At 41.1% G+C, this 27,096-nt stretch overlaps 1 protein-coding gene across 3 annotated transcripts in view; it reads left to right on the top strand.

The window, feature by feature from the left end:
* ADAM23 (ADAM metallopeptidase domain 23) overlaps positions 1-27,096 on the top strand; it is a 152,971-nt gene that overhangs the window by 24,139 nt on the left and 101,736 nt on the right. For all 3 annotated transcript variants that reach the window (XM_059702900.1, XM_059702899.1, XM_059702898.1), the window contains exon 3: positions 17,111-17,187. In XM_059702900.1, the coding sequence (XP_059558883.1) occupies positions 17,111-17,187 (77 nt within the window). The remainder of the gene's footprint in view (positions 1-17,110; positions 17,188-27,096) is intronic.

Here is a 27,096-nt window from a genome sequence, read left to right on the forward strand (position 1 = left end):
TGGTCGCCCCAAATCCCGGACGAGCCCCCAAATGTAAGGTCCCAAGACCCCCGGTGAGTCCGACGGAGGGGGCGACGACCCCAAGTCAAACGCGGAGACCGAAACTTGATGCAAAAGCAAGAGGTTCTTTATTACAAGCGCAGCGCAGGGGCTCTCAGGCAGACAGACAGCAACACAAGGGAAGTGCTAGCTGACTGGAGCCCTGAGCAATTGCAGGACATGAGTTTATAAAGGCAAAAACCACACGCAGGTGGCCGGTAAAACAGGAAACTAGGTTAACAGTTAACAGTTGACTCATCTCCTAGGGGGCAGACCTGTGTTAGTAGTTGACTCCTTTCCTAAGGGGCAGGGTGGTCTGTCTTTACACATACGGATCCCAGGAAGAGATAAGATAGCTATGCTATGACCAGACCAGGGCACCAGAGCTTACTGGAAAGGTCAGTTAAAACACAGGAGGAGGGGGGGTTTTCTCTTTGTTCTTACAATAACCAGGGCTTACTGGAAAAGTTAGTTAAGAGGGGGAAGGGAGGTTTCAGCGGCCTTACACTGGTGCCCTCTGATTTATCACTGAGAAATATTTTGCGGGACAGCCTGGAGGGGGAATTCCAAAGAGCAGTGCTGGAATCAGAGGGAAGAAATGTTACAATAGGTGAAAAAATGGTTGCTCAATGTGCATATAAACATGCATACACTCACTTGTCAACTTAGTATAAATCTTGTATGAAATTAGTAGTTATTCTGCTATATTTATTTACATGGTCTAAGCATTCAGAGTTCATAAAGGAATAGATTGAAAAGTAAAAGTCTCTCTCCCATCGCTCCCAAAGACTGTTAAATTTTTATTTTTAGTTCTTTTAACATTAAATAATTTATCTCTGCCCTATTTTTAGATCCATCAGCCTAAGATAGCTTCTTTTGTCTGCCTGCTCTGAAACGTGTAGTATATATCACACTATATTGTGCTCTTTCCTTTCTTTCCCTACCTTCTGATTTTTTTTTTCTTGCACATTTAAAAATTCCTGGTAGTTTTATCAAGAACTTTGCAGTCAAAATGGACTTGGAGAGGGAGGGCTTGGGGTTAGAATTATGTGGCTAGTTGCTGTCTTCTGCCTTGGGAGAGAGAAGTACAATTAGAGGCTCGGGCAGGGAGGCCGGAACACAGGCAGCTCCCTTTGATAAGTGGCTAAGAGCTCCTGCTCATTGTACAAGGCCTTGGAAGGTGGAGGGTGGGAAATTCTGTGGAGGAAAAAATTGCGTATTTCTTTCTCCATTATTTTTTAAAGGTAAGAAGGGGCCAGAGGATGAAGGGCCTATTAGGATTTTGTTCTGATTATAATGGGAAGCCACTGATGGGTTTTGAACAAGGAAATAACATTCTTTGATTTATATTTTGCAAAGATCAAAGTTCTGGTAGCTTTAGAGCCCAGGATGGTAGAGGGGCAAGAGTGGCACCAAGGAGACTGGTGAGGAGGCACTCACAGGCACCCAGCACAGAGTCCGCATGGCCTTACTGGGGTGGTAGCAGAGGAGTGACAGGGAAGCAGTTGATTTGGGATATATTTCAGAGGTAGAGCCTCCAGATTGTTGATGATTGTGGGGGGGGGGGGGGAGGGGGCGTGGACTAGAAAAGGAGAGGAGTAGCGGTAGACAGGATAATCCACTCCCCCAAGGGTGTTCATATCCTAACCCCCTAAATCTGTGAATAAGTTACTTTATGTGGTAAAAGGTGGTTCTGATCACCAAATTTCATTGTGTGGAGGGGTTTCCCACACCAACAGGCAATTCTTGGGACACTAGCAAGGTGTCAGAAAATTCAACTCAATTCTGACACTTTTAATCTAGAGATAGCTCCAGATCCCACAGGTTAAGGGGTCAGTTTTACAAGACTCCCTCCCCCCGCCACCCCTCCCCCACGCTCCCGGGCACCCCGCCTTTCAGATGCCAGTTTTACAACTGACTGACTATGAATAAGAGGTTCCCAGGACCCCCTCCTCGGGTTTGATTAATTTGTTAGAATGGCTCACAGAACTTGGAGACACGTTTACTAACTAGTTTATTGGTCTGTTGGATGTAACTCAGAAACAGCCAGATAGAAACGATGCATAGGACCAGGTATGGGGCAAGGGGAGTACCTCTCTCCACACCTCTCCATGTGTTCACCAACCCCTCCTTTTGGGTTTTTATGGAGGCTTCATTACACAGGCATGATTGATGAAATCATTGGCCATTGGTAATCGATTGAACCTTGGGTCACTCTCCCCTCCAGAGAGGCCAGGGGGGCAGGTGGGACTGAAAGTTTCAACCCTTTATTCATGGCGGGTGCTTCTGGCAACCAGCTCCCATCCTCAAGTGCTCTCCAAAAGTCATCTCATTGACACAGACCCAGGGGTGTGGAAAGGGGCTTGTTTTGGATAATCAGACACGTACTTCCCCTTCATGACTCTGAAGTGATTTCAGAAACAGGACAAGAAACCAAATATGACAAAAAAGCTCTCATCACACTTATTGCTTAGAAAATCCCAAGGGTTTGGGGAGTTGCGAGCCAGGAACCTGGCATGAAGACCAAGTCTGTATGAGAAATATATTTTGGTCCTTGGAATGACCAGATGGAAAGATTTCTTATAAATCACAATATCTCATGTGGCAAAAGAGATTTTGTAGATGTGATTAAGTTAAGTATCCTGAGATGGACCGGTTATGCTGGGATTTCTGGGTGGGCCCAGTGTAATCACAAAGGTCCTTGTGAGAGTTAGGATCAGAGAAGGAGATGTTATGATGCAAGCAGAGGTGGGGGTGATGTGGGGAAGGACCCCAAGCCGTGTAATGCAGGAGCCTCTAAAAGAGCGGTTCTCAACCTGTGGGTCGCGACCCCTTTAGGGGTCGAACCACCCTTTCACGGGGGTCGCCTAAGACCATCGGAAAACACATATATAATTACATATTGTTTATGTGATTAATCACTATGCTTTAATTATGTTCAATTTGTAACAATGAAATTGGGGGTCACCACAACATGAGGAACTGTATTAAAGGGTCACAGCATTAGGAAGGTTGAGAACCACTGGTCTAGAAGCTGGAAATGATAAGGAAATTGATTTCCCCCCTGGAGCCTCCAGAAGGTGTCCTGTCGACACCTTAATATTGGACTCTAGACTTTTAATTTGGACTTTTGAACTCCAGAAGCATGAGATAATAATATGTGTTGTTTTAAGTCACAAAATGATGGAAATTTGTTACGGTAGTAATTGGAAATTAATACAGAAGTCAAGAAATGACTATAAGGCTTTTTCCTGGGGAATAGTGCTCCTTTTTCCCAGCGTGGGAAAGGCTGGGAGGCAAGTTTAGAAGGAGGCGAAGAGAAGCCTTAACTTGTTCTTTCCAGGCCGACTGCTGGTCATCTACGTGGGTATGTTGATGATGGGCTGTGGGCTCAGGGGCAGGTTGGAACAAGATGGAAATGTGGGAGCCACCAGCATATAAATGGTATTTAGAGACCTGGGGTTTTATACCCACAGAGAAAACATATTACATTAATTACGGAAGGACAGCTTATTAGCTTCCAAACGGAGACCACATACAGTGATTCCCCCTCACTTCTTGCTGTTTAAATTACAGTTATTCTCTTTTGAGTCACCAAGTGACATTTCAAAAGATAAGAAGCTGCCACTTTGGGAGGGGGGAAAAAGCAACATTAAGTATACTTAAAAAAAACAAAACACCCCACCAAATTTCTGGACTGTTGCAGCATTTCCTTATTATTTTTTGAAGACTACATGCGAGCTCATTGACAGATTTAAACTCACAGTTAAATTTGGGGACATTTCTACGGGTATAAGTGTTTAAGAATTTGCTCTTGAGCAGATAGATAACTAACTTTTGAAAGAACCCAGCTCCCTTTTTCTGTGGGTATCAGTTGCTTCCTGCTGCCTTGTCTCAGGGGCTTTGGTGACAGCTGAAAGTGAGCTTTGAAATTAAGGTTACATATTTTGTAAAAGCAACACACCTAGAGGAATCGATATAAAATCATACATCTCCTGAACATACAGGTCAAGGGTTCTCAACTAGGGGCAGTTTTGCTCTTCCCAGGGGACGTTTGGCAATATCTGGAGACATTATTGGCTGTCATACTGGGGATTGGATGCTACTGGCATCTAGTGGATAGAGGCCAGGGATGCTGCAAAACATACCACAGTGCACAAGACAGATTGCTCCCCCCACCCCCGCACACATCTAAGATGAATGCAGCCTAAAATATCAGTCTTGCTGAGGTTCAGAAAGCCTATTCTTAAACTTGTAAACCTATAGGTTAGGAAAATGGGAATTATGATCTTTCTGTCCCTTGACATATATGCTGTTTCCTACATAAATGTGCTTGAGCACTGAGCCAGCAGACTGTCTTGTGCTGGCCTGACTTAAGGACTACAGTGTTGGTGCAGATGCCATCATTATTATTTTTTTTTATGAGACACTGGCTAATTTAATGTTAATCAGAATGGAAGGCAGGAATAAGGGTTTGCTTGAGATCTTAATTTAAATGGCTTTTTCTTTTCTTGGGCTAAGATAAAACAGTGTTAAGTTTACTATAGTTTTATATTTTTAGAAAAAATTTCATATTCTGTAAGTAGCTTTTATTTTGGACCATTGATCCAGTGTTACCAACATTCTGACCTCTCTAGTCATGACTAATTAAATACTGCCCTGATATAGTTATTTGCTTACTTCAGGTAAAAAAACAAAGTCATCCGAAGTAACTAACAAATTGACTTGTTTATTTATTACTCATTGGCACTGTTGAAATAGCATTGTGATTTTAACAAAATATTGAAGAGAAGTCTCCTTTTTGTCATTTGCTAATTTAAGTAGGAGTCCAAGGAACAGCTGTAGGAGTGAAGAGATTTGTTCAATTCTTTCAAATCTTTTCATTCATAGAGTTTGCAATATAAACTTTAATTACTAAATTGGTTAGAGATTTTGAGAAACCTACATTATTTAATAGGGTGTGGGATATGCCTTGGTTCTCTGCCTTAAGATCAGGCCCCTAAGATGCTAGATACAGTTAGTAAATTAAAATCAGTAAATGTATACTTTCTTTTTTTCAAAGACTTCTTATTGATTTTTAGAGAGAGAGTAAGAAAGAGGGGTGGGGGAGAGAACAGCAGTGAGAGCGAAACTTAAGTCAGCTACTTCCTGCACACCCCCTACTGGAGATTGAGCCCACAACCTGGGCATGTACCCTGACTGGGAATCGAACCCTCAGACTTTTGTTGCATGGGATGACGCCCTGTCAACTGAGCCACAACTGCCAGGGCAGTAAGTGTATGCTTTTAAAAAGCCTTAAAATGAGGTACATGACAATGTATGCCTAAAAGCAATGACAAGTTTGAAATATTAAAAGCAGTTAACATAGTATGACTTCCAGAATGTAGAAATGGACTTTTGGGAAATCAAAGACAACACTGTGTTGTTTCTTAGGAATATTATATATATAAATTCATGCATACAACCCATGTGGTTTGCCGGAGAGCTAACATCTTCATTTGCTCAGCATTCCTTTGTAATTTTAACACATACTCAAGACATCTAAGAATGATGCTTTTGGACTTGAATCCTTTTGGGAGAATTTGTAGTGCATAATATATCTCTTGTGTTCCAAAGTGACACTGTTTAAATTGAAAATGTTATTTAAAAACCCAGTGAGTGGGTTATTTTGTACTGATTTTACAGTTTTTCCTACCCAATTAGCTTAGTTTTCTCTTTTAAGGTATAGCTATTTCAGAGAGTAAGTTGTCTGCAGAGTTTAAATTATATCCTCCTCGTTAGTTCTTTTACTGTCATTTTTTTGTATGTTCAATATTTATTCTTTATTCACTCATTCATTCATATGCTTAATCATTCACTTGTTTATTGTTTCTTAATTCACTTAATTCCTCAGTAAATGCTAACTAAAAGATGTCTCTATGTATGCCTTATATCTAACTGCCTATTCCACATCTCCACTTGGCTACCTAATGTGCATACCAAACGTAATAGATCCCAAACAGAAGTACTGTATTTCCACTGCCATCTCCTCCTCCTCCATTATTCCTCACCACATAGCTTGCATCTTCTGGTTCTTCAGACCTAAAATTCTTGAGTTTTCCTTTCCTGCTCTATTTTATTCAAAACCCATATCTGATCTGTAAGCAACTGCTGTTGACAATGCTTTTATTGTCTGCCCAGAATCTGACCACTTCTCATCAACTCTGCTATTATTACCCAAGTCCAACTCACCGTTCGCTCCTACCTGGAGTATTGCAATAGTGTCTTAACTGGACCCTCTGCTCTCTCTGCCCACCCCTCCCCCACCTTTACTCTCTTGTCAACACAATAGCCTGGATCACATCACTTCTCAGATCACATCACTCCTCAGCAACTTTTTATTTCTATTAAGAGTAAAATATATTGACATTTCAATACATTGGCCTACAAGGTCCTACACAATTGACCACTCATTACTTCTTTAACTTCATTGCCTTGGTGCCTTGGACTCACTTCCCTTGATCCAAACTGGCCTTATTGCTTTTCTTTAACATACAAGCGTGCTCCTGCCTTAGGGGTTTTGTAACTAGCTCTCCTTCACTCCCCAATCTTTGCTTAAAGGCTGCCTTTTCAGAGTCCTTCTCTGTCCATCTTGTTTAATGTTGCCATTTATCCATACAATATACTTTTTAACTACCTTTGCCTTTTACCTATTTTATTCTTTTTACCTATAGCATTTATCACCATTTAATTTGCTTTAAATTTATTTGTTGATGGCATTACTTCTCTCTGCTGCTTGAAACATGGTAGTAAGAAAAATTATTTGTTGATTGAGTAAATGATTTCATACCTGATGCAGAAGCCACTGAGATAGCATGTAATCTGAGGAAATAGGTGTATTCCAGAGTACTATATTTATGTTTATATGTCTCCAAGTTTCCATGCAATCCTGGGTTCTCATTTGGAAATAAAAATGGAGTTTTAATGAACCTAAAACATTCTGTAGACGTGGTGAGTCTATCATTTGCTTACCAAAATAGGCAGGATATTCTGTGTAACAGTCAATATTCTAAATGTTAGTTTTAAAAATTATGTGACTACAGGCTGAGTGGTTGGCATTTTGTGGAATTCTATGGAAGCTGAATGTTAGAGAAAATGAGGTCACGTCAATATTAGCTTTTCCACATCTAGCTTTGAGTAAAGTATGTATAGCACACATGATATTTGTTTTGAGTAAAATTGTGATACATGACAATTGTGAACCTCTATGTCCTGGTGTTCCTTAATAGTGTTCCTGAGGAAGTCTGTTGGCATTTGTTTGTAAAATGGGAAAATCTGCTTTTGTCTTGGCCTCCAATTTGAAAGTTACTCTTTCCATCCGAAAGGACAGAATGCAATCCATCCATGGTTATAGCTAAGGTCAGAAGTTAGAGCAAAGGACAGATCCAGACATGGCTGAGAACTCTCTAATCCATAGCTGGGTCCCCAGAGCAAAAGGGGCTTCACCCCAGTAACACTCAACGTGTGGCACACATCTTGCAAAAGGTAATTAAGGAAAGCAAAGCCCTCTTAGGAATATCGCTGTCAAATAGCTGTGTATGTATGATGTACTGATAAGCAGATCTTAAAAATTTTCTTCAAATAGAAATAACAGCTGGTATAGAGATCCCAACACAAAGCAGCTCTGGGCAAGGGCAGCCTGAGGTCCACCAAACAAGATCAAAATATCTTAAGAGAAGAGAGACCTGGCATAGGCAGATCTGCCTAGCTTCCCTGGGTTGTTCATTTTCAGTAGCTTCTTAGTGAGGGAGAGCTGAAAATTAATATTTCCATTTACTCTATAGCATTTATGGTTTGCTGGATATAACAAGGCTCAAGTGAATTGTGTAATTACTGTATCATAAACCTCATTTCGTATTCCAAGCTCATTCATTCTTGACTAATCCTTGTGTGGTCTTCATAAAGATCCAAGTTAAAGAAGCTTCTTTCACTCTAGGCAGGTATTTTTTAAAATAAAAAATTTTAAATATGTTTTTATTAATTTTAGCGAGAGAGAGGAAGGGAGAGGGAGGGAAACATCGATCCACTGCCTTCTGCACACCCTTTCCTGGGGATTAAGCCCGCCACCTGGGCACGTGCTCTGACTGGGAAATGAACTGGCAACCTCTCAGGGCATGGGATGACACTCAACCAACTGCACGACACAGGCCAGGGCTCTAGGTAGCTTTTGAGTTGAGTCCACTGGGCTGTTGTAGCCAGCATTCCCAGGAGCAGGGGGAGCAGACCAGGAAAGTCTCCCGGATGGCTGCCTTCCGGAGGCTTTTTCTCTTGCAGGGCAGTACTAACATTATATAAGCAAAAGATTTTACAAACTGCCTTGTAATGAGTCACGGACATTATACACAGAGCTTGGTGTCGTTTTCGTTCTAAAACTCACACCCCATTTCTATTCTTTTATTTAAATTATCTAGTGGGTGTTCAATAATCCTGGCTAGAAAGGAAAAATAGGTCCTCGCTTTATGACAACAGTGTCAGCAGGGAGAGCAGCACTCCTCGGAGTTGTGCAGTTTGGCGATGTAGGAATTGATGAGGAAAAAGAACAAGTGAATCACACCTCAGCCACTAGATTAATGCATCAAATTAAACGCTGCTATTCAGGAAGGCAGCAGAAAGGAACTGCTTCCATGGCAACTGTTGTCATAGTTGTATTTTTATTCGTCCTTCGGAAAATATATGAAAGCTAAATAATAGAGCTGTAGTGATACTTGTAATGCTTTACCCATTTTCAAATAGCAAGAGCTCTGAAGGCTTATGATTTCATCTCTCTTTTGAGCTGGCATTGTCGATTTAATATCCAGCAAACATTAATCATCAGGGATAAATTTATAGAAGACGGTTCGCGTAAATGTCCGAAGATGGTGTTGTCAGTGAATGTGTATTGTTACAGAGTTGTCCTGGGTTGCTAAGCGATCACTAAGGAAGATATTAGTGTGACCCTTTAGGGCTAAAAGACCCCCCCTCCCCCAATAATATTAGATATAACTTCTCTTCTTTGGCTGCCTATGAGGAATGTAAAAAATGAATTTTTGCTACAGCTAACTCATGATTTATTCATCGGAGTATCTGTTCGGATTGCCAATGCCATTATTCTTTCTCTGCTGTGCCTATCTTTTGTCTGTATCAAACTTTGAGAGCACTTCAAACTGAGGGTAGTTAAGGAGGAAGATGAAACTGGTTTCTTGTTAAAATTGGTTTCTTTAGAAAAGGGCTCTTGCAAAAGATTTGGGCAGATGTTAAAATTCAACACGCCATCCTTTTTTTCTGTGTCATCAGCTCGGATAATTGAATGTTGGCCAGGTTTCTTTCAGAGTCGAAGTCCTATCTTTCTCGGCTAGGTTGGCACAGAGAACAAGGTCAGAGGATGACCTGCGTGGCTCGCGGAGATGCTGATGCCCGTGGCCCCGTGAGAAGAGTGCGCTCTGCTGACGTTTCGGTGTTGTGTCTGTAATCTCCGGCAAGGCTGGGAAGTCGGCTTCCCAGTGTAAGGCTAAGGGATAGATTGATTAACAAAATACACTGGTATCTGGGGGGCTTGCATGTGTTCCCGTGACTTATCGATCTCGTGAAATGCTTTATTTTATAATAAACTGCCATGTTTTAATTCTTACCACAACCCAAAACGTAGTTAATGCTCCAGAAGGAAGGGTGCTGGTGTTTTACTTTAAGTCTCTGTTAATTAGCTAACACTTAGAAACCCTTTGAAATTTCATTCTATTCAATCAGTCCCACCGCTATCTGAATTCTGTCCCTTCATACTGAGAAAAACTTCTGCAGTAAGCTTTCCCTTGCTCTCTCCAGCCCTCAGCATTCTTGCTCCTCAAATTTAAATGCATTAGTTACCCAGACCATACCCTTGTTAATATTAGAGTAATTAATCATGCTTGCATTATATATGGCATCTTTACAAATAATATTTATTATTATTATTAAATTGAAGTATTGTATTTCCTACTCTTTGTGGTTTCTCATCTCCTTCCTCTAACCAGGTTATACACTTTTGGATATAAATACTAATTCTTCTATATCTTTACATTTGCCACTGTATCTCACACCGGCAGGGGTTCAATGCCAGTTTGTTACTGGGTTAACCAATAATCCTGTTTACTGGAGCATGCTGGAAGGAAACGTGATGATGATATTCTCTCCTACACACTATCTATTTAAATTCATCTTGGGAAGAATGTTCAGCAAATTACCTTAATTTGCAAAATTGCCTTTATCTCACATTTGCAGCTGTTCCACGTCTCAGGAAAATGATTCATATTATTTTAAAGACATGACGACTAGAACAAGGTCAAAGCATAATACCTGATGGTAATTAGCAATGAAAAACATAAAATTTGCAAATTTTGCAGAGGAGAAATGCACATTGGATTTTCTAGGAGGTGATCAGCTATATTGAAAATTAATTTTTAAGGTGGAGCTGACTGATAACCTTTCCAAAACGTTAATAGAGCTGCTTCTTTTTTCCTCCTTTCTCCTTCTACTTTACCACCCACCCCTGCCCAAATGATTGGGCTCCATCTACGTGGCCAACCTTTTCTAGGAACTTTTATCCCATTATTATATAATTTAATCCTCACACACATCCTACTGGCACGTTATTATTATTTATATTTCAGTGACCAGGAAACATTGAAGTTTAAGGATTTCTGGTGTGAACTTGGCATTTTCCTCACTGAGCTGAAGCAAATACTTCATCTTTCTTCCTTTGATATGTGACGGTCGATAAAAACATCACTTAACCTCTCGGTGTCTTGAAAAAAAATTATTTTTAAATAACAGGGTCATAAAATTATTTACCCGACTTAATTTCATGGGGTGCTGTGTTATTCTGGATAATTGGACAATTAAAATACAGGAAACATACGGCATTGTTATTTTTATCCTATGGGAGATTGATCGTATTGGTGATTACCAATGTGCAAATTTAGAATAAGGAATTAGAATGAGATTAACATAATTAAAAATAGGCTATTGATGTTTTCTGTTAGATTTTAAAACTCCCAAGGTACAGTCACGTATTTGAGTTTTTGCATTACACAGAAAGATCCACAAGCCGGACTTTTATGTTTTTCCAGCTTTAGAGGGACAGATCCAGACTAGCCATTTATAGAAAAGCCTATATGATCTAAAGAAAGTGACGTGTTTTTCTCAAACGTATTTCAGTGTAAACGTGGCAGTCTAATTCCTATTGGGACTTAATTACTTGGGTCACTGGATTCTCTGTCTCCTGTTTTCACATGAAGAGAAAAACGCGCCGTGCAGCGAGTGGGCCAGGCTCCGGGCGCAGCGCCTTTCTGCCTCCGCGCAGCCTTTCAGACAAAGCCGCTCCTTCCAGCGTCCGCGCCGCCCTTCGTCCCCCTCCTCCCTTCTCAGCCGGTGAATTTCCAAGTCTGCCTTCTCTGAAACCCCATAAAAAGTCCTGAATCTCAAAAGGAGGCGGTGTCTGAGATTCTGGGAACGTTTCCCACTGTATTTTAAGAAAAAGGGGTAGAAACTCTTGAAGTGTCTATTGAAAAAAAAATCATTAAGAGGAGGAGAAAACACCATAAGCAAAAAGATAAAGGGAGGGAAAAATACTTCCTGTAACAGTGATGGTGTGTACACACACACACACACACACACACACACACACACACACCCATCTACGCACAGTCGCAACATAGCTATTTGATATTTGAATGAACATAGAAGCAGCAATATTATCAAAGCAATAAGGGAAATAAAAAACAGGAAAGAAATTGCCTACAGTCTCACTAGTAATCCACTATTTCATGTTTTCCTTTTTCCATGATTCTTTCCAGTGGAGGAGTTCAGGTTTTATTAATACAGGCTTCCAGTATTGCAGCATTTAAAAAGAGATGTATCTTTATTGTTGAAAGTGTCACAGATTCCCCCTTTTTTCTCCATTGCAATAATATTGCAGCATTTGCTCTCTCCAGCACCTTCTTTCCCAGAAATCCACGGCCCTTTCTTTAGGAATAACTTGAACCATCCGCCTGCCTACGTCTGTTCGACAGCCACCGCGGCTTCTGCCTCCATTTAAAAGCGTTTTCCTGTCTTATTGAGGTGCCACTCTGGCTGTGTTCCCTTTGTTACCTAATGAGTGTCTCCTTAAATGAAGGGACTCTGTCTTAAGAGCAGGGAACTCCTTTCTACATGTTTCTCTGTTGCACACACCATGTCCATTAGACAGCATTCTAAAGGAAGGTGCGTGCTCCGAGGATGCTGAATTGTACAGACCTCAATTCAAGTTGCTCACTTGCTCCTGAATTATGACATTCAGTCGCAGAACATTTTCTGAAATCTGGTAAAGCGTAAACTTTTCATTTCCTGCAGTTAGTTCCAGTTATATGCCTGCTTCATGGAACTCGCACGTCCTTGCCAGGCAGTAAAGAGGACTGAGTGAGCACTCATTATGTGTGAAACACTTTTGCGTGCAAACATGTACCCTGAAAACGCCTGCTTTATCTTTTTTATAAGAAGATAGTCATCTTCTTTCCTCTTGTTTTCATCTTCATATTAAAGTCAACTTTCTTAGAATATAAGTCCCAAGAAAACAGAACTGTGTCTGTTCAGGGTATATACTGCGCCTTACACAAAGCTGGGCATATCCGATGGCTTCAGAGTAACGTTGCTTCATAAGAGGCAAAACCAGTCTAAGCAGAGGAACCTGACAGTCTTCTAAACTTATTTGTTAGGACACCATTAGGTGCCATCTACTCACAGGAAAAAAACAAAACAACAGAAGCACATCGTTAAAGACGTGCGAATTGTTCTTCAGTGGGGGAGGTTTGTGTATATAATTGCGTGCAGTTGTTTTTGTTCGCGGAGCTCCTGTAATTTCCCGGTGCCAGATTCTGAGTCAAAAAAAAAAAAAAATCGAAGTGCGTAGGCAACAGCTGTTCTCAGCCCTTCAGGGTGGTAATTCTGAGCCTAGGGCTGTGCATATTCTTATCGCGAAATGACTCTGACGGTAAAATCCTGCCTTCTCCACAGTGCGGGTGCGGGTACAGTGACCGTCCTTGCAAAGCCAGGTGTTAATCATCAAGCCCGTTTCACGGATCTTGGAGGACAAAGTAACTTGTTATGACCGCATGCGTGTTCATGAACTCATCCCCAAAGTATTCCTATGGTCCGGCTCCGTATTACTGAACATGTTTCTGAACTTTGTTCCTTTTTTTTTTTTTTTTTTTTTTTTGTAAAAGAAAAGCAGTACTCAAGGTAGGCTTTGTATTTCAGTGAGTGGCAGTGATGCTGATCAGAGAGTCAACAACACTATTTATTAAACGGTGTTATGGCTGTATGTTCTACAATTCTGTGCTCATCTCGGCCATTCTTCTAATCTTTCTGTCATTTGGAAGAAGTGGGTTAATAAGAAGTAAAAACAAATAATATAAAAATATAATTTTTTAAACAACAATGATGAGGACTCATTTACCTGATTTGAAAACATCTTTAAAATGGACCATTATCAAAGCTGGATAATGTTTTGTTAAAGAAGAAGAGGATCCATTGATATGGAATAACGGAGGATCCAGAAGTGAAAAGCTCATTTGAGCGTGTCTAGGACAGCAGACATCACAGAATGACAGGGGAAAGTAGCCTGTGTCAGGCATTTATTTTGGTACAGAGAGGAACCGGTGCTCTGTGCACAAATGCAGAATGTGTAGCAATGGAAAGAGAAACAGAATGTAGGAAAAATAACACATACCACTGTATTGAGATTACTTAAAATGGATACAGATATATTAGGTGAACATACTAATTCCATTTGATGTGTGTGCAAGGGAGATGCATGCTTGAGGAAATCTTAAATCACTTTATAGGAAATGTGCTGCCTGTTAGTGTTAAAGTAAATTAAAATATTATAACATTTTTACGATAAATGTAATATAATCAGATTCCCTTCCTCCCCTCCCCCCATGGAGAAACAGGAAGGTTGTCAATTGCATTGTTTCAGTTGTGGGGAGGAATCTGTCAATAGGTTTGAATCATAATGTTATTGTTATCGATGATGACGATGACAGTGATGATAATGGCATGTGCCTGCACTGTGCTAAGTGGTGGATGCTTAGAGGAAAGCTTGCTACCTTGCCACATGTATGTATATGTGATCAGACACGCCACTGAGCACGTCACACAAAGCCCCACTGTCCAGCCCACCTTTATAGAATAATTGTTTGTCGTTTCCTCCAAAAGCCAGGAAACCACAGGCTATAATGTTGCGGGGGAGAGACCAACCAAAGGACTTGTATGCATGTATATAAGCACAACCAAGGACACAGACACCAGGGGGGTGAGGGCATGAGCGGCAGGGGGCGGGGGGGGGGTAAGGAGAGGATAAGGATATATATGTAATACCTTAATCAATAAAGAAAATTAAAAAGGGGGGTTCCCCCCATATTTTCTTTTTCAGTCAATTTTTTCTAAATGTTTTCCCCCACACCTGAATGTCTTCTCCTGACAGGTGGATTGTTAATCATCTTTTGAAAATTTGTTCAAATCACATCATTCAGGGAGGCTCGGCCCCTGTGACTCTTAGACACACCGGGAGGCCGGCAGCTCCCTGGCGTCTCCGGAGCCTGACGCGTCGTTGAACACAGAGGCTGTGTCCTGACCGTTTTTACACACAGATTGGGACTGAATACGTGTGTGCGTGGAACCAGTGACTGGAAAAACTAAGGGAAATCCCAATATTAATATTATTTTCTAGCTTTCATTAAATTCTGTTAAGCTGAATCTGGTCACATTGACTCGGTATATACGTACTTAGCAATGATCAAAGTGTATAACTCCCAACAATTCTACACAATGGGATAAGCAATCACCACTAGGCTGTTTCATTTTGCAACAGGGTTTTGTTGGGGTTTGTACTTGTCTCATTGCTTATTTGCTGCAAAATGAGGCTTTTACTGGGTCACTGTCAGATTTTTCTTAGTATTTTTATAAAGATGCGCAAGGAGGTACATTTGCCAACACTTTTAGGTCAGGGTGCTATTTTTTAAAAATATATTTTTATTGATTTCAGAGAGGAAGGGAGAGGGAGAGAGAGAGAGGAACATCTATGATGAGAGAGACTCATTGATCGGCTGCCTCCTGCACGCCTCCCCCTCCCGCCCCCGCTACACACACACACTGAGGATCAAGCCCACAACCCAGGAATGTGCCCTGACCAGGAATTGAACTGTGACTATTAGTTGATGCTAAACTAAGGCATGCTGACTGGGCAAGGCCAGGGTGCTATTACTGAACTCTTCTCTGCTATTTAGTATTCCTAAGAGAAAATATGCCTAAGGACCTATATTATTCTCAGGAGGTAAGGTTTTTTGTTTGTTTGTTTTGTGTGTGTGTGTGTGTGTGTGTGTGTGTGTGTGTGTGTAAGCTTTTGGGATCCAGAGCTGAAAAATTTCCTCTTGTACAAATTATTCATCAGTATAAAAATCTTCATGCAAAAGTTAGTGCCTTAAAACACAGAATCCATTTAGATTAAAGACTATATATGAATGTATTAGAGAGAGGTTCTTCTGCAAATGATAGAGCCCACACTTGACAAGACAGAAATTTCTCACGTAGTTGTCTGGGTGTGGGGAAACCCAGGTCAGGTACGATGACCCTGTTCTGCATGGCTGTTTGGGATTGGATGTGCTATCACCACGGTGTTTGGGATTCAGGGGCCTTCCCATTGCTTTGTGTTTAAAATTTCATGATTGTTAATTTCCTTTTCATTTTATTTCTTGATTATTATGGTGTGACTATCTCATCAGCAGTTGTGCTTGACAAGAAGTCATGGTTTACAGTATTTTATAGGTTTGGCATGACAGAAGTCTTGACAATAAATATTTGCTTAATTAATGGAAAGTTCAGATATTTCGGGAAGGCTCATTAATCTACAACTATTTGCAAGATGCTTGTGATGTGAGATGCGGCGCTCATGGCACAGGGCCAAATTGGGAGCACACCTGCCTGTGGAGGGAGGAACAAATAAAGTTTTTCCGAACCCTTGAGGATGAAGAGTTCATTTTCATTGAAGCTGGGGAAGGAGAGCTTCTTTGAAGGATGAGTAGGGTTTCAATAATCGGAAATGGAGGAGGAGGGACATGAGGAGCAGGGCGTGTTGGGGGAAGTGGGAGTGGAAGGTGTCTGCTTGCTAACACTTCTCCCGTGATTTGTGACACCCTCTGTGTTTTAGGACAAATCTGGAGGAAGGATATTTTTGGGTAGGGGAGGAGGAGGAGGGGATGAATGTCTGTCCTTGCCTTTTTTTCCTCTGATAGGGTGACAAAGGAGAGTTTTATCTTAGATAATACTTTGGCAATACTTCATTGATTGGTTTGTTTACATCACTGAAGATGATTCTGTGAGCTATGTGAATCTTTAACATCTAGTACATACGATTTGTGTTTAGATGAGATTATCTTTGTCTTTGAATTAAGGCACAATAATGACAGTGTTTGTGAACGTGTGACTTGTAAAGGGGGACCTAAACACCCGGTCTTGGCTAAGGGCCTGGTTCTAAGTGCTCCTAAAGCTGAGAGGTTGTGCCCTCCCATTTTACTGTCCCGTTCTGCTGATACATCTTTTAGAGAAAGTTCCAATTCCTGACGAGGAGCAGAGAGCTGACATGGTTTTTCACTTAGGTGTGCAGAAAGAATTGGTTAGCTTTGTGCACAAAGTAGGCTGAAATCAAGCTTTAATTAGTCAGACTTTTGCATAATTCATCACGGTCACTTTGTAAGTCCAGCTGAATATACTCTTGATTTTTATCATGATGTGTTCATTTTAAAGGACTCCCTGTCTTTCAGTTAGTTTCTTGATGCACCAATACTCAGGTCTTCCAAGTTCAGCCATAACAATGCACCCAGTCTCATTTTAAAGAAAAATGCATTGTTACATAAGGACCCGTAAAGAAGTGAATCAATCAATCTATAAAAAAGTTTTTATTAAGTATCATTCTTGTTATTGATATAATCAGCTTTAAAGACAGGAAAATAAACTAAGGACTTTTTCTGTCTTTTTGGATCCATAGGCTGTCCATCTGGCCCAGGCAAGCTTCCAGATTCAGGCCTTTGGCTCCAGGTTTATTCTTGACCTCACACTGAACAAGTAAGTATTTAGCCATAATCCTGTTAAGCAAGTGCAATAAAACTTCACTTCATGGTAAGGGTTCAGTCAAAATATTGACACTGATAAGATGTCATATAACACTTCAAGAAAAACATAAAAGTCTAAAGTTAATTATTTTTTCTTTTCCTGGAAGAAGAGGCATTTAACATTTAGCTTGTTAAGTATCTCAAGTACAGTACTTAGAGAGTAGGATTTTAAATGAAATACATATTTGAAGTAATGCTAGTTAATTAAATGTTAACTGTAATCATTATTACACATAGGAAGCATGATAAATTACTGACTCAAGTATAAAATTTTCTTCCAATTTACCTTGCATTATACAATTCTCATATTGTATTACAATTCTGAATAAACAAAGAAAAAGATGACTTGTAAATATATTGAGAAGGTTCTTTGCTTTGTAATTTGCTCTCATATGGGTCTTTTCAAAATTTTGGTCCTGATAAAAATTTACCTGATTTTTCTCTGAGCATTTTAAGTTTGTGTTGATATTTAAATGCTGTTTTCTAAGTTGGAACTCATTGCACCAATGTCTTTCTACAAAACATGGGTAAGAGCTATTGACAAAAGTAGTGAGCTTTCTTTGGTGAAAGCAATTCTTTGGTGAAAGGGATTTCCTGTATGGGTGCCTTTAGTTTAAGAAGCTCCCATCAGTATTTTAAACTATCATCAGTATTTTGACCAGGATTGCATCTTTGCCAAAAAAAAAAAATACCATGTAATGCTATCAGACACTATAATGTAGGTGACCACAATCAATATCAGAGAAATTGCAAAGGATTCTAGAAAAGAGCTATTAAATTTCTTGTATGCCAAATTCTGTGAACACTGCAGGAAAAAAATGCAGAGTCAGCTTGGGTGCGCCTTACTCAAGTGTTATTGCAGCTTTAGGTCAGAATGAATCAGCAGAACTCAGAACTTCCTTTGTTAAAGGTACTGCAGGTTTCCCTTTTTGAGTCTGCTGAGCATTGGTTGAGTTCCTTTCCACCAGCCTGTGTCAGCACTGTGCCTGCCTAAGACATTTGTCTTGCCAAATCTTAGACTATGTTGAGAAGCTAGCTATGGCTAAATTTAGTGTTTTTGTCCTCTATTCCTTTAATTTTTACTGCAGTGGAGACTGTCATTGAAGACTGTAGTGTGGCATTAGCAACCAACATTGCTAATGTGTTGGTTGAGGCTGATGGCCACAGCAGTACCTCCCAAACAAATGACTGGGAAAGGGTCATGTAGGGTGTCCAGGGAGTGTACAGGTCTGGAAACATATCATTAACTTACTTATCACTAATATTTGATGTGCAAAGGAACCAAGTTGAGCACCTGCTATGAACAATCCTTGCCTTTAGTTTACAGCTGAGTTGGGTAAGGTCATCAGATTAATATATAATTTTTGATGAGTGAAATTTGCTGTACTAGAGATAAACGTGGAATGCTGTGGTATATGTACTAGAGGAGATAGTGTGTGCTAAGTAGGCAAGGCCAGGGAGCAGTGTGGTGTGTTAAAGGAGAATTAGTCTTTTGTTGAATTTCTTGGTAAATTACAAGATTGAGGCAAGGGAAATGAGTCAGGAGACGTGGGCTTAGAGACAGCTCAAGTCTTGGAAGATCTTGTATGTAATGCTCAAGTGCTTGTCCATTATCTCCTAGACCATGAAAAGTGAAGGGGAATAAACAAAAGTTCATAGAGACAGCTCAAGTCTTGGAAGATCTTGTATGTAATGCTCAAGTGCTTGTCCATTATCTCCTAGACCATGAAAAGTGAAGGGGAATAAACAGAAGTTCAGTTCTCAGAAAGTGTTGAGGGACACAGTGAGGTAATGCAATAAATACATATCTACAAATGAATCTGAAAACCAAACGAACAAGAAATCTAATGAACAAAATAAGCTGATGAATAAAATAGAACCAGAAGCATGAAAACATGGAACAGACTGATGAGTCTCAGAGGGAATGGGGTTTGGGGGATGGTGCAGGAAGAACTTAATCAAAGAACTCATATGTATATATGCATTACCTGTGGACAGAAACAATAGGGTAGTGAAGGCCTGGGGTGGAGCAGGAACCAGGTGGAGAGGGACAATGGAGGGAGAAAGGGGGACATCTGCAATACTCTCAACAATAAAGATTGAAAAAAAAATAAGTAAATGCAGTGGGAATGAGGCCACAAGAGGTCTAATCACATGGCATCTCCCCTGTGCAGATTTCTGAGCCAACTGAGGACAACATGGGTGTGCGAAATGACCTGGAGACAGGGGAATTGTACTTTATAAACATGTGACATGTGTTGACCAGGGTGGTTCTCTGGTTTAACTAACTTTCAATGGCTGGGATTAACTAAAAAGTCTGGTCCACATTAAAATAAACTTAAAGAGTCAGAGAAATTTTTTTGAAAAATATTTTTATTGATTTCAGAGAGGAAGGGAGAGGGAGAGAGAGAGAAACATCAATGATGAGAATCATTGATCGGCTGCCAGGAATTGAACCGTGACCTCCTGGCTCATAGGTCGATGCTCAACCACTGAGTCACGCTGGCTGGGCCAGAGAAATTTTTAATCAGTCACAGAGGAACCAAAAGAACTTCTGAGGAAATAGAAATCTCATACCTGTTATTGGGTGGTCATTGCCACACGAATAACAACAATTTTAGTTTTTTAAATATATATTTTTATTGATGTCAGAGAGGAAGGGAAAGGGAGAGATAGAAACATCAATGATGAGAGAGAATCATTGATAGGCTGCCTCCTGCATGCCCCACACTGGGGATCGAGTTCGCAACCCGGGCATGTGCCCTAATTGGGAATCGAACCATGATCTCCTGGTTCGTAAATCAACACTCATCCACTTCACCATGCCAGCCAGGCTATTTACAACAATTAAAAATCGTTGGAGGAGGGAAAAAGCAAAAGGTATATGATAAGTACATGGGCTCAGTGAAAGAGTGAAAGCATAGAGATATTAACACATTGCGGGCAGGTCATGAGCATTCTCGTGTTTTCATATTACACAGTGTTTTACATAAATGTGAAAAGCACGCATTAAAATTAAATACCCATTGCATTTTGAAGTTATTTATTACATGCTCTTACAAGCTAATATCTTTTTAAAGTATGATACTTTCTAAAACGTTTTTTGTGCTCATTCAATAGAAACTTATCTGGCCACTGGGTAAAGCTAGCAATAAAACTACTGGAGCACAATGTGTTAAAATAAACTAATCAAAGTGGCGACCATAGAATCTAAATGGTTAATGTCCTCACCAGGGCTGGACCATCAGCTTGGGAAAATTACCCTGATGTGAGTTCCTGAGAGAAGAGTCTTTTTGAGTTTGTGTTCTCATAGATTGAACAATGGAGGCCTTAGCTTGATGAGGCATCTTAGGGCAGAGGTGTGGGTTTTATTATTTCTTCCTTGAACATTGAGTAAACATCTGCTCTATGCCAGCGGCTGCTGTAGGTGCTGATGCTGCTGGGAACAAGATAGACAAGGTCCCTACCTCCCCTGGTGGAGCATCATTCCAGGGGAAAAGGCAGATGGTGAACCGCTAAATAAAGACAAGTGCATTGAAGGACATACAACTGGGCTATGTAATGGAGAGGGACTGTGGGTTGGGGTGGCTAATGTTATTTAAATGTCACAGAAGCCAGAAGGTCTGTCTGAGGAGAGACAATGAGCTGAGACCTGATTGTCAAAGATGAGCCACCCCATGAGGGTGGAAGGCTAAGGGTTCCTCACAGCTGGGACAGTAAGACAGCAAGTGTTGAGGAGAATATGGACTGTTCAAGAAGGACAGAGGCAAGTGTGACTGGAGTGCAGTGGGGGGCAGGGGGTGGTGGGAGACTGAGAAGACAAGACCAGAGAGGAACCAGGAAGCCAGAACATTGTCCATGGTGAGGCATTTGGGTGGGAAGGCATTGGGCAATAAGCATGGATGCCATGCCATCATTTTATTTGGCCCGAAAGGTCTTAATTGTGGCCTTAGAGGACCTTTGGTCATATCCCTTTTAGGATGCCCTCCTTTTCAATTTTGTTTTGTTTTTTTTTTCCTCCGGAATAACCACTGTTTCAAGATACAGAAGGTTTAAAAAGGATTAGGAGATGAATAATTCTTAATGTTTATCGATCCTTTGAAATCCAGGGCGTGGGGGTGGGGGGGAGGGATCTGAGGATTGTCTTCCCTATGTGTATGATTGGAATTATGCCATAGCCCGTATTACCTGTAATTAAATTTGCTGGTGTCTTCAGCAAATGTGTATTGGGAATAACTGTGATCACAGCCGTGTCATGGTTGAAAGCACAGGTTCTGGAGTCAAACAGACCTAGGTTTGAATCTGGGGCTGCCATTTACTACTTTTGTGAACTTGGGCAAGTTTCTCAACTTTTTATAATAACAGCATGAGATATCGCTCACATGCCATAAAATTTCCTCCTTTGAAGTGGCTTTTATTATATTAGGAGTTGTGCAATTATCACCACCATCTAATTCCAGAACATTTTTGTTGCCCCAAAAAGAAACCTTGTACCTACCTGTAGCAGCCACTCCTCATTCTCCTTCCCCCCAAGCCTTTGGCAACCACTCATTTACTTTCTGTCTCTAAGGTTTTGCCCATCATGAATATTTTATATAAATAGATTTATATGACTTTTGTTTTGTGACTGACTTCTTTTATTAGCATAATATTTTCAAGGTTCACCTATGTTGTAACGGAATAATTTCTCATTGTATGAATATACAGGGTGGAGCAAAAGTAGGTATACAGTTCATGTGGAAAATAATATGATAATTAATAAATAATAATATAAGACTAAAACTTCATGTTTCATGTACTCACAACTGTAAACCTATTTTTTGCCCCACCCTGTAATTTTCTTAAGCTTTAGTGTCCTTCCTAAGCTTATTGTAAAGATTAAATGAGATAATGTGTGGTACTTACACATGTCTACTAATTGGAAAGACATGTTCAATGTTGTGGACTGAATGTGTCCTTTTAAAATTCCTATGTTGAAACCTTAACACCTTAACTCCCAACATAACTATTTGGAGGTAGAGCCTATAAGGAGGTAGTTAAGGTTCAGTGAGATCATAGGGTGGAGCCATGACCTGATAGGATTAGTGTTCTTATAAGTAGAGACACAAGAGAGCTTCCTCCCTTTCTCTCTCCCTCTCCCTCTCCCTCTCCCTCTCCCTCTCCCTCTCCCTCTCCCTCTCCCTCTCCCTCTCCCTCTCCCTCTCCCTCTCCCTCCCCCTCCCCCTCTCCCTCTCCCTCCCCCTCTCCCTCCCCTCCCCCTCCCCCTCTCCCTCTCCCTCCCCCTCTCCCTCCCCTCCCCTCCCCCTCCCCCTCCCCCTCCCCCTCCCCTCCCCCTCCCCCTCCCCCTCCCCCTCCCCCTCCCCCTCCCTCCTTCATGTGAGGACACAGCAAGAAGGCGGCTGTCTGCAAGCCAGGAAGAGGGTCCTCACCAGGAATTGAATCAGCCAGCATCTTGTTCTTGGATCTAATCTCCAGAAGTGTGAGAAATACATTTCTGTTGTTTAAACCACCCAGTCTATGATGTTTTGTTGTGGCAGCCTGAGCTGACTAATACATTCAACAAATATTTATATTTATGGTTCATTATTATTACCACAGCAAGGCAGTCACTGGCCTGGGTGTTGGGGGATTCAGCGCTGAAGAAGAGAGTTGCTGATCTCATGGAGTTTATGCTCTCATAAAAGCAGCACAATGAGTCTTTGTTCCCCACTCCCCCCCACCCCCTTATTTTTTGTAAGTGAGAAGAGGGTGGTATACTGAGAGTGTACTGGAGAAAAAATTAGAGACAATCTGACAGGCCCATGGTTGAAATGCACTGAAGGTAATGAGCAATAAGAATTTAGACAACATACTTCTGTTGAGTTGGAAACATATTTGTAATGCATTTGGTACTCCTCCACTTGTCCTGCAGCTCTTCACTAGGCAGACGTTAAAGAACATGACAAGACTTGCAAGTCACTGGATATTTGGATATTTAACTTCCCAGGCCATCTGGCTGTGTCTGATGTGATTGCTCAGGCCCTCAGCATGCTCTCCTGCTTACTGTGCAGTGAATCCCTGTCATCCTTCTGACCTCTGCCTAGTGTGGAGGGGAAAGCAGTCTGAGGAGGCATCAGGTGTAAAGCCTTGGTTGATGAAGCATCAGCGTGTTCCTAAGAGAACAATACTCTAGTGAGAGACTGTGGGGGTTGTACGAGCCTCTCCTGTACATTTGCCTTGAACACTGTACAGGAGAGCTCTGACTGGGGGAAATCAGTGTAAGACATCAGCATTGGATGCTATAGCCTAAAACCGAGGAGTGGCCCCGAAACCTGGAGAGGAAGGACTTGGCTTCATCAGGGGCTGGATGGAGAAAAACAATTCTGATGTTGGTTGAGAGGCTGGAGAAAGTGCTAAAAGTTGTATCCCTATTATTGTCAATGTGCTGAGCTAAAATCATTGTGCGTGAGCAATTATCAGCTGTTTATGGTCTGCCTTCCACAGTGCAGTGTGAGCAGAGGGTTCTTCCTTGAATGGGCTGCTCTAGGGGAAATGCAGGGAAGCCTTGAGATGAACAGGCGTGTCTTTGGAGGGTGCTCTTCTCTGTCTCTCCTTTCCCTGAGAGGGTGAAGGCTGAGGGTTAATTCCCAAGCAGGGCCTTGGATAACGCGGGCACCACTGGAGATGTGTAGCCGCATCATGAAGATACTCTCTGCTTCTCTCCCTGCATCCTCATCTCACCACCCAGGAGAAGAAGCCCCCTGGGAACCTTTCTACTTTCTCAGAGAAGTTCTAGTGAAGCAGTCCCACCCTTTTCTGGACCACTGCTTGTTCCTCCAAAGGGGGAGAGACCCGTAGGCTTGCTTATCTCCCTTCCTCTCTGAAATCAATAAAAAAATATTAAAATATCTGCTCCTGGGAGAGATGGGAGTCCCTTGGTGCCTGCAGAGTCCACTCAGCAGCCCGAACAAATATTCAGGTACTTGCTGTCGTCATTCTAGCTCCTCTGCTTTGCAATTGGGTAGCGAGGCGGAATCAGTCCACCTCTGTAGTCGAAGGTGCCAGCCACATTCTCACTTGTTGGGAAAGTTGTATTTGGGGGCTGAACCTTGCCCTACTCAGCTCCATCATTTTGTGTACATACTCTTTTTGGCGAAAACATAGAGGATGACTGGTATCCCAACAAATACAAAACCTTCTGTAACCTCTGACGAACCCCATGGGGAGACACTGCTAGATCTGGGTCATGTCTAGATTTAGCTTTGTCATACATATGTAGATAGTGGTGACATTTGAGGTTGGGCTGCCAGGCATGTTAGAAAAGGAAAATTAAGGAAGCATCCCCAGTTCAGAGGAGTACACAGACCTCAACTACAATGCTCTCCTATGCAGAGACATGTGCACTGACCTGCAGTGATGGTTCCCTTCCCCAGCTAAGACATGCTCTCTGGGTTTTAGCCCGATGGAGTTAGGCATGATGGGTAGCATAGCTCTGCACTTCAGGGTTTCGTGTCTTCAAGATGCTGCTAACTCACAGGCTAAATGCTTTATTTCCTTTATTGAGGGATCTGCATGAGGAAGGCTTTCTATTACAAAAGTTATGATGGTGACGGACACTGTGTTAAGCCCTTTACCCACACTCTTAAATTTAAGTTCTTTTAATAACCCTGTGATAATCTCCACTCTACAGCCGAGTAACCCGAGGCCTGGGGAGAGGCAGTCACGTGCTGGCATTCAGCATGGGCTGTCCATCTGAAGTCTTCTTATGTGGCTGCTTTGATCACAGCATTGGACTATCAATTTACAAGGGAGCCTGGCATAATCCTAATGATTGCTCATCTGTTCAGATTAAGTGAGAAGAAAAGAATTGAACAATTTGAGTCAATATAAAGAAAATGCAGAAGGCCCCAACTTAAAATAATCTTATTTGTTGAGCCAGCCATCTGTTATGTGCTGAATTGTGTCCCCCTGCTCTCCCCCCCCCCCCCGGAATTCATATGTTGTTCTAACATCCAGTAACCTCAGCAAGGAACCATATTTGGAAATAAGGACTTTAAAGAGGTAATTAAGTCAACATGAAGTCTTTAGGGTGGGTCCTAATCCAATATGACTGGTGTCTTTGTAAGAATGGGAAATTTGGACATAGACATGTGTGTGCACAGAGGAAATACCGCATACCATGTGAGGGCGCAGAGAGAAGGTGGCCGTCTGCAAGCCAAGGAGAATGAGGTCAACCCAGCCCACACCTTGACCTGGGATTTGTAGCCTCCAGAGCTGTGAGGAAATAAGTTTCTGTAGTTTAAGCCACCAGCAGTACTTCGTTAAGGCAAATGTATACCCATCCTAATTTTCATTTATTGCTTACTTATTGCATTGAGACATTCAGCATTAAGCTGCTCCTGGTAATGGGTAAATCTGTTTGTCTCTCATAGTTAATACTCTTACTATAATCTCTTCATGCATTTTGAGAGATTATGATCTTTTTTACCTTTATGTATGTTAGGAAGAGTGGAACTATTTTGGTAGTTTTGGTATTAGCTGTGATAATAAGGAATCTTTAGAGGCAAAGACCCCCAAAGATGCCATAAGTATTGATTGCCACTGTGATGTGTAATATGATGTAGATGAATATTGCTTTTTATTTGTCCTAGAGGCCCAGTAGTGGTCTATGGTTTCCTGTGCTGGCAGAGATGAGTTGCTGTGGGGTTTTCTCTCCTTCAGGCATCCTTTCCTTTCTAGTTCTAAGCATTTTGATTAGCTCTTCTTTTTGCCATATTTTTTTCTGATCAAATGCATACCTATTAGGTCTCCTTGGGCAATTCTGATTGAAGAATTATTGAATGTTTGGGTGTAATCATTATTATTATCTTTTGATGATGCATCTTTATGCTGGTAGATCAGGTCCAGAAATTCTTGAAAAAATTTATAATAAATTAAGGATTTCTTAAATAGGTTCTAGTTCTATTTTTTTGGGGGGGGGGGCGGGGGAATGGTGTATCTGACCTCCTTTTAAAGTGATTTGATAATGACCTTTATAATTATATAAAACATAATTATATATAATTATATAACATAATAATAGCAGAAGCAGTAAAAATAAAATGACTATGAAACCATTGGTATTTATGCATGAGTCTTGATTTTCATAGGTGGATGAGATCTCGTATAACTTTTGGGTGGTGAAGGGCAGTGGATGTTTGCTTTTACCTGCAGTAAGTGACTTCCTTACCCCCATGCCCTCTTGCCTGTTTATAATAATTATTGTGGATGAATGGGACCCAGGAAAAATAAACACCAGGCTGAGGGAATCAGGAGGCCATAGGAGCTGGACTTAGATTTACTAAGTCTCAAATGAGAAAACTGATTGCCTAGAAAGGGAGAGTCTGTGGCTCTAGCCTCTAGCTAGCACCAAGGAGAGAAAAAAAGGCATTAAGAATTTCTAGCAAAATCAAAGCTATCTAGTTGTCAGTGAGATCACTGTTTACTTAATTTAGGACATAAAAGACATATCTAGTGAATTAAAGGACTATTTCTTGACTGATGGATTAAAAGAGACGCTTTGCAGGTGTTTATCCCAATGCAGAATATAGGCAAATAAAACTTGGACTTGATTTATTCTTCAGAACTCTTGGTCTTTTGAAGTCAAATTAATGTATAAAAATTGCAGCAGAAGTTAATCATGGCAAATATTAAAAATTACACAGGATTTGGTGTTACTAGGCATCTGCCAATGAGTTATTTACAGTAGTTACTGAATTTAGATCTTCTTTTTCTGACAGTTAAGTGAGGAAGACCACATACTGGGGTATATATAATCCCCATTAAAGTTTATCTGTCTGTCTAGAGAGATAAATGTTTTCCTATCCAGGAGGAATTTATCTCT

Source organism: Myotis daubentonii, chromosome 7 (genome assembly GCF_963259705.1).
Source record: "Myotis daubentonii chromosome 7, mMyoDau2.1, whole genome shotgun sequence".
Lineage (NCBI taxonomy): Eukaryota > Metazoa > Chordata > Mammalia > Chiroptera > Vespertilionidae > Myotis > Myotis daubentonii.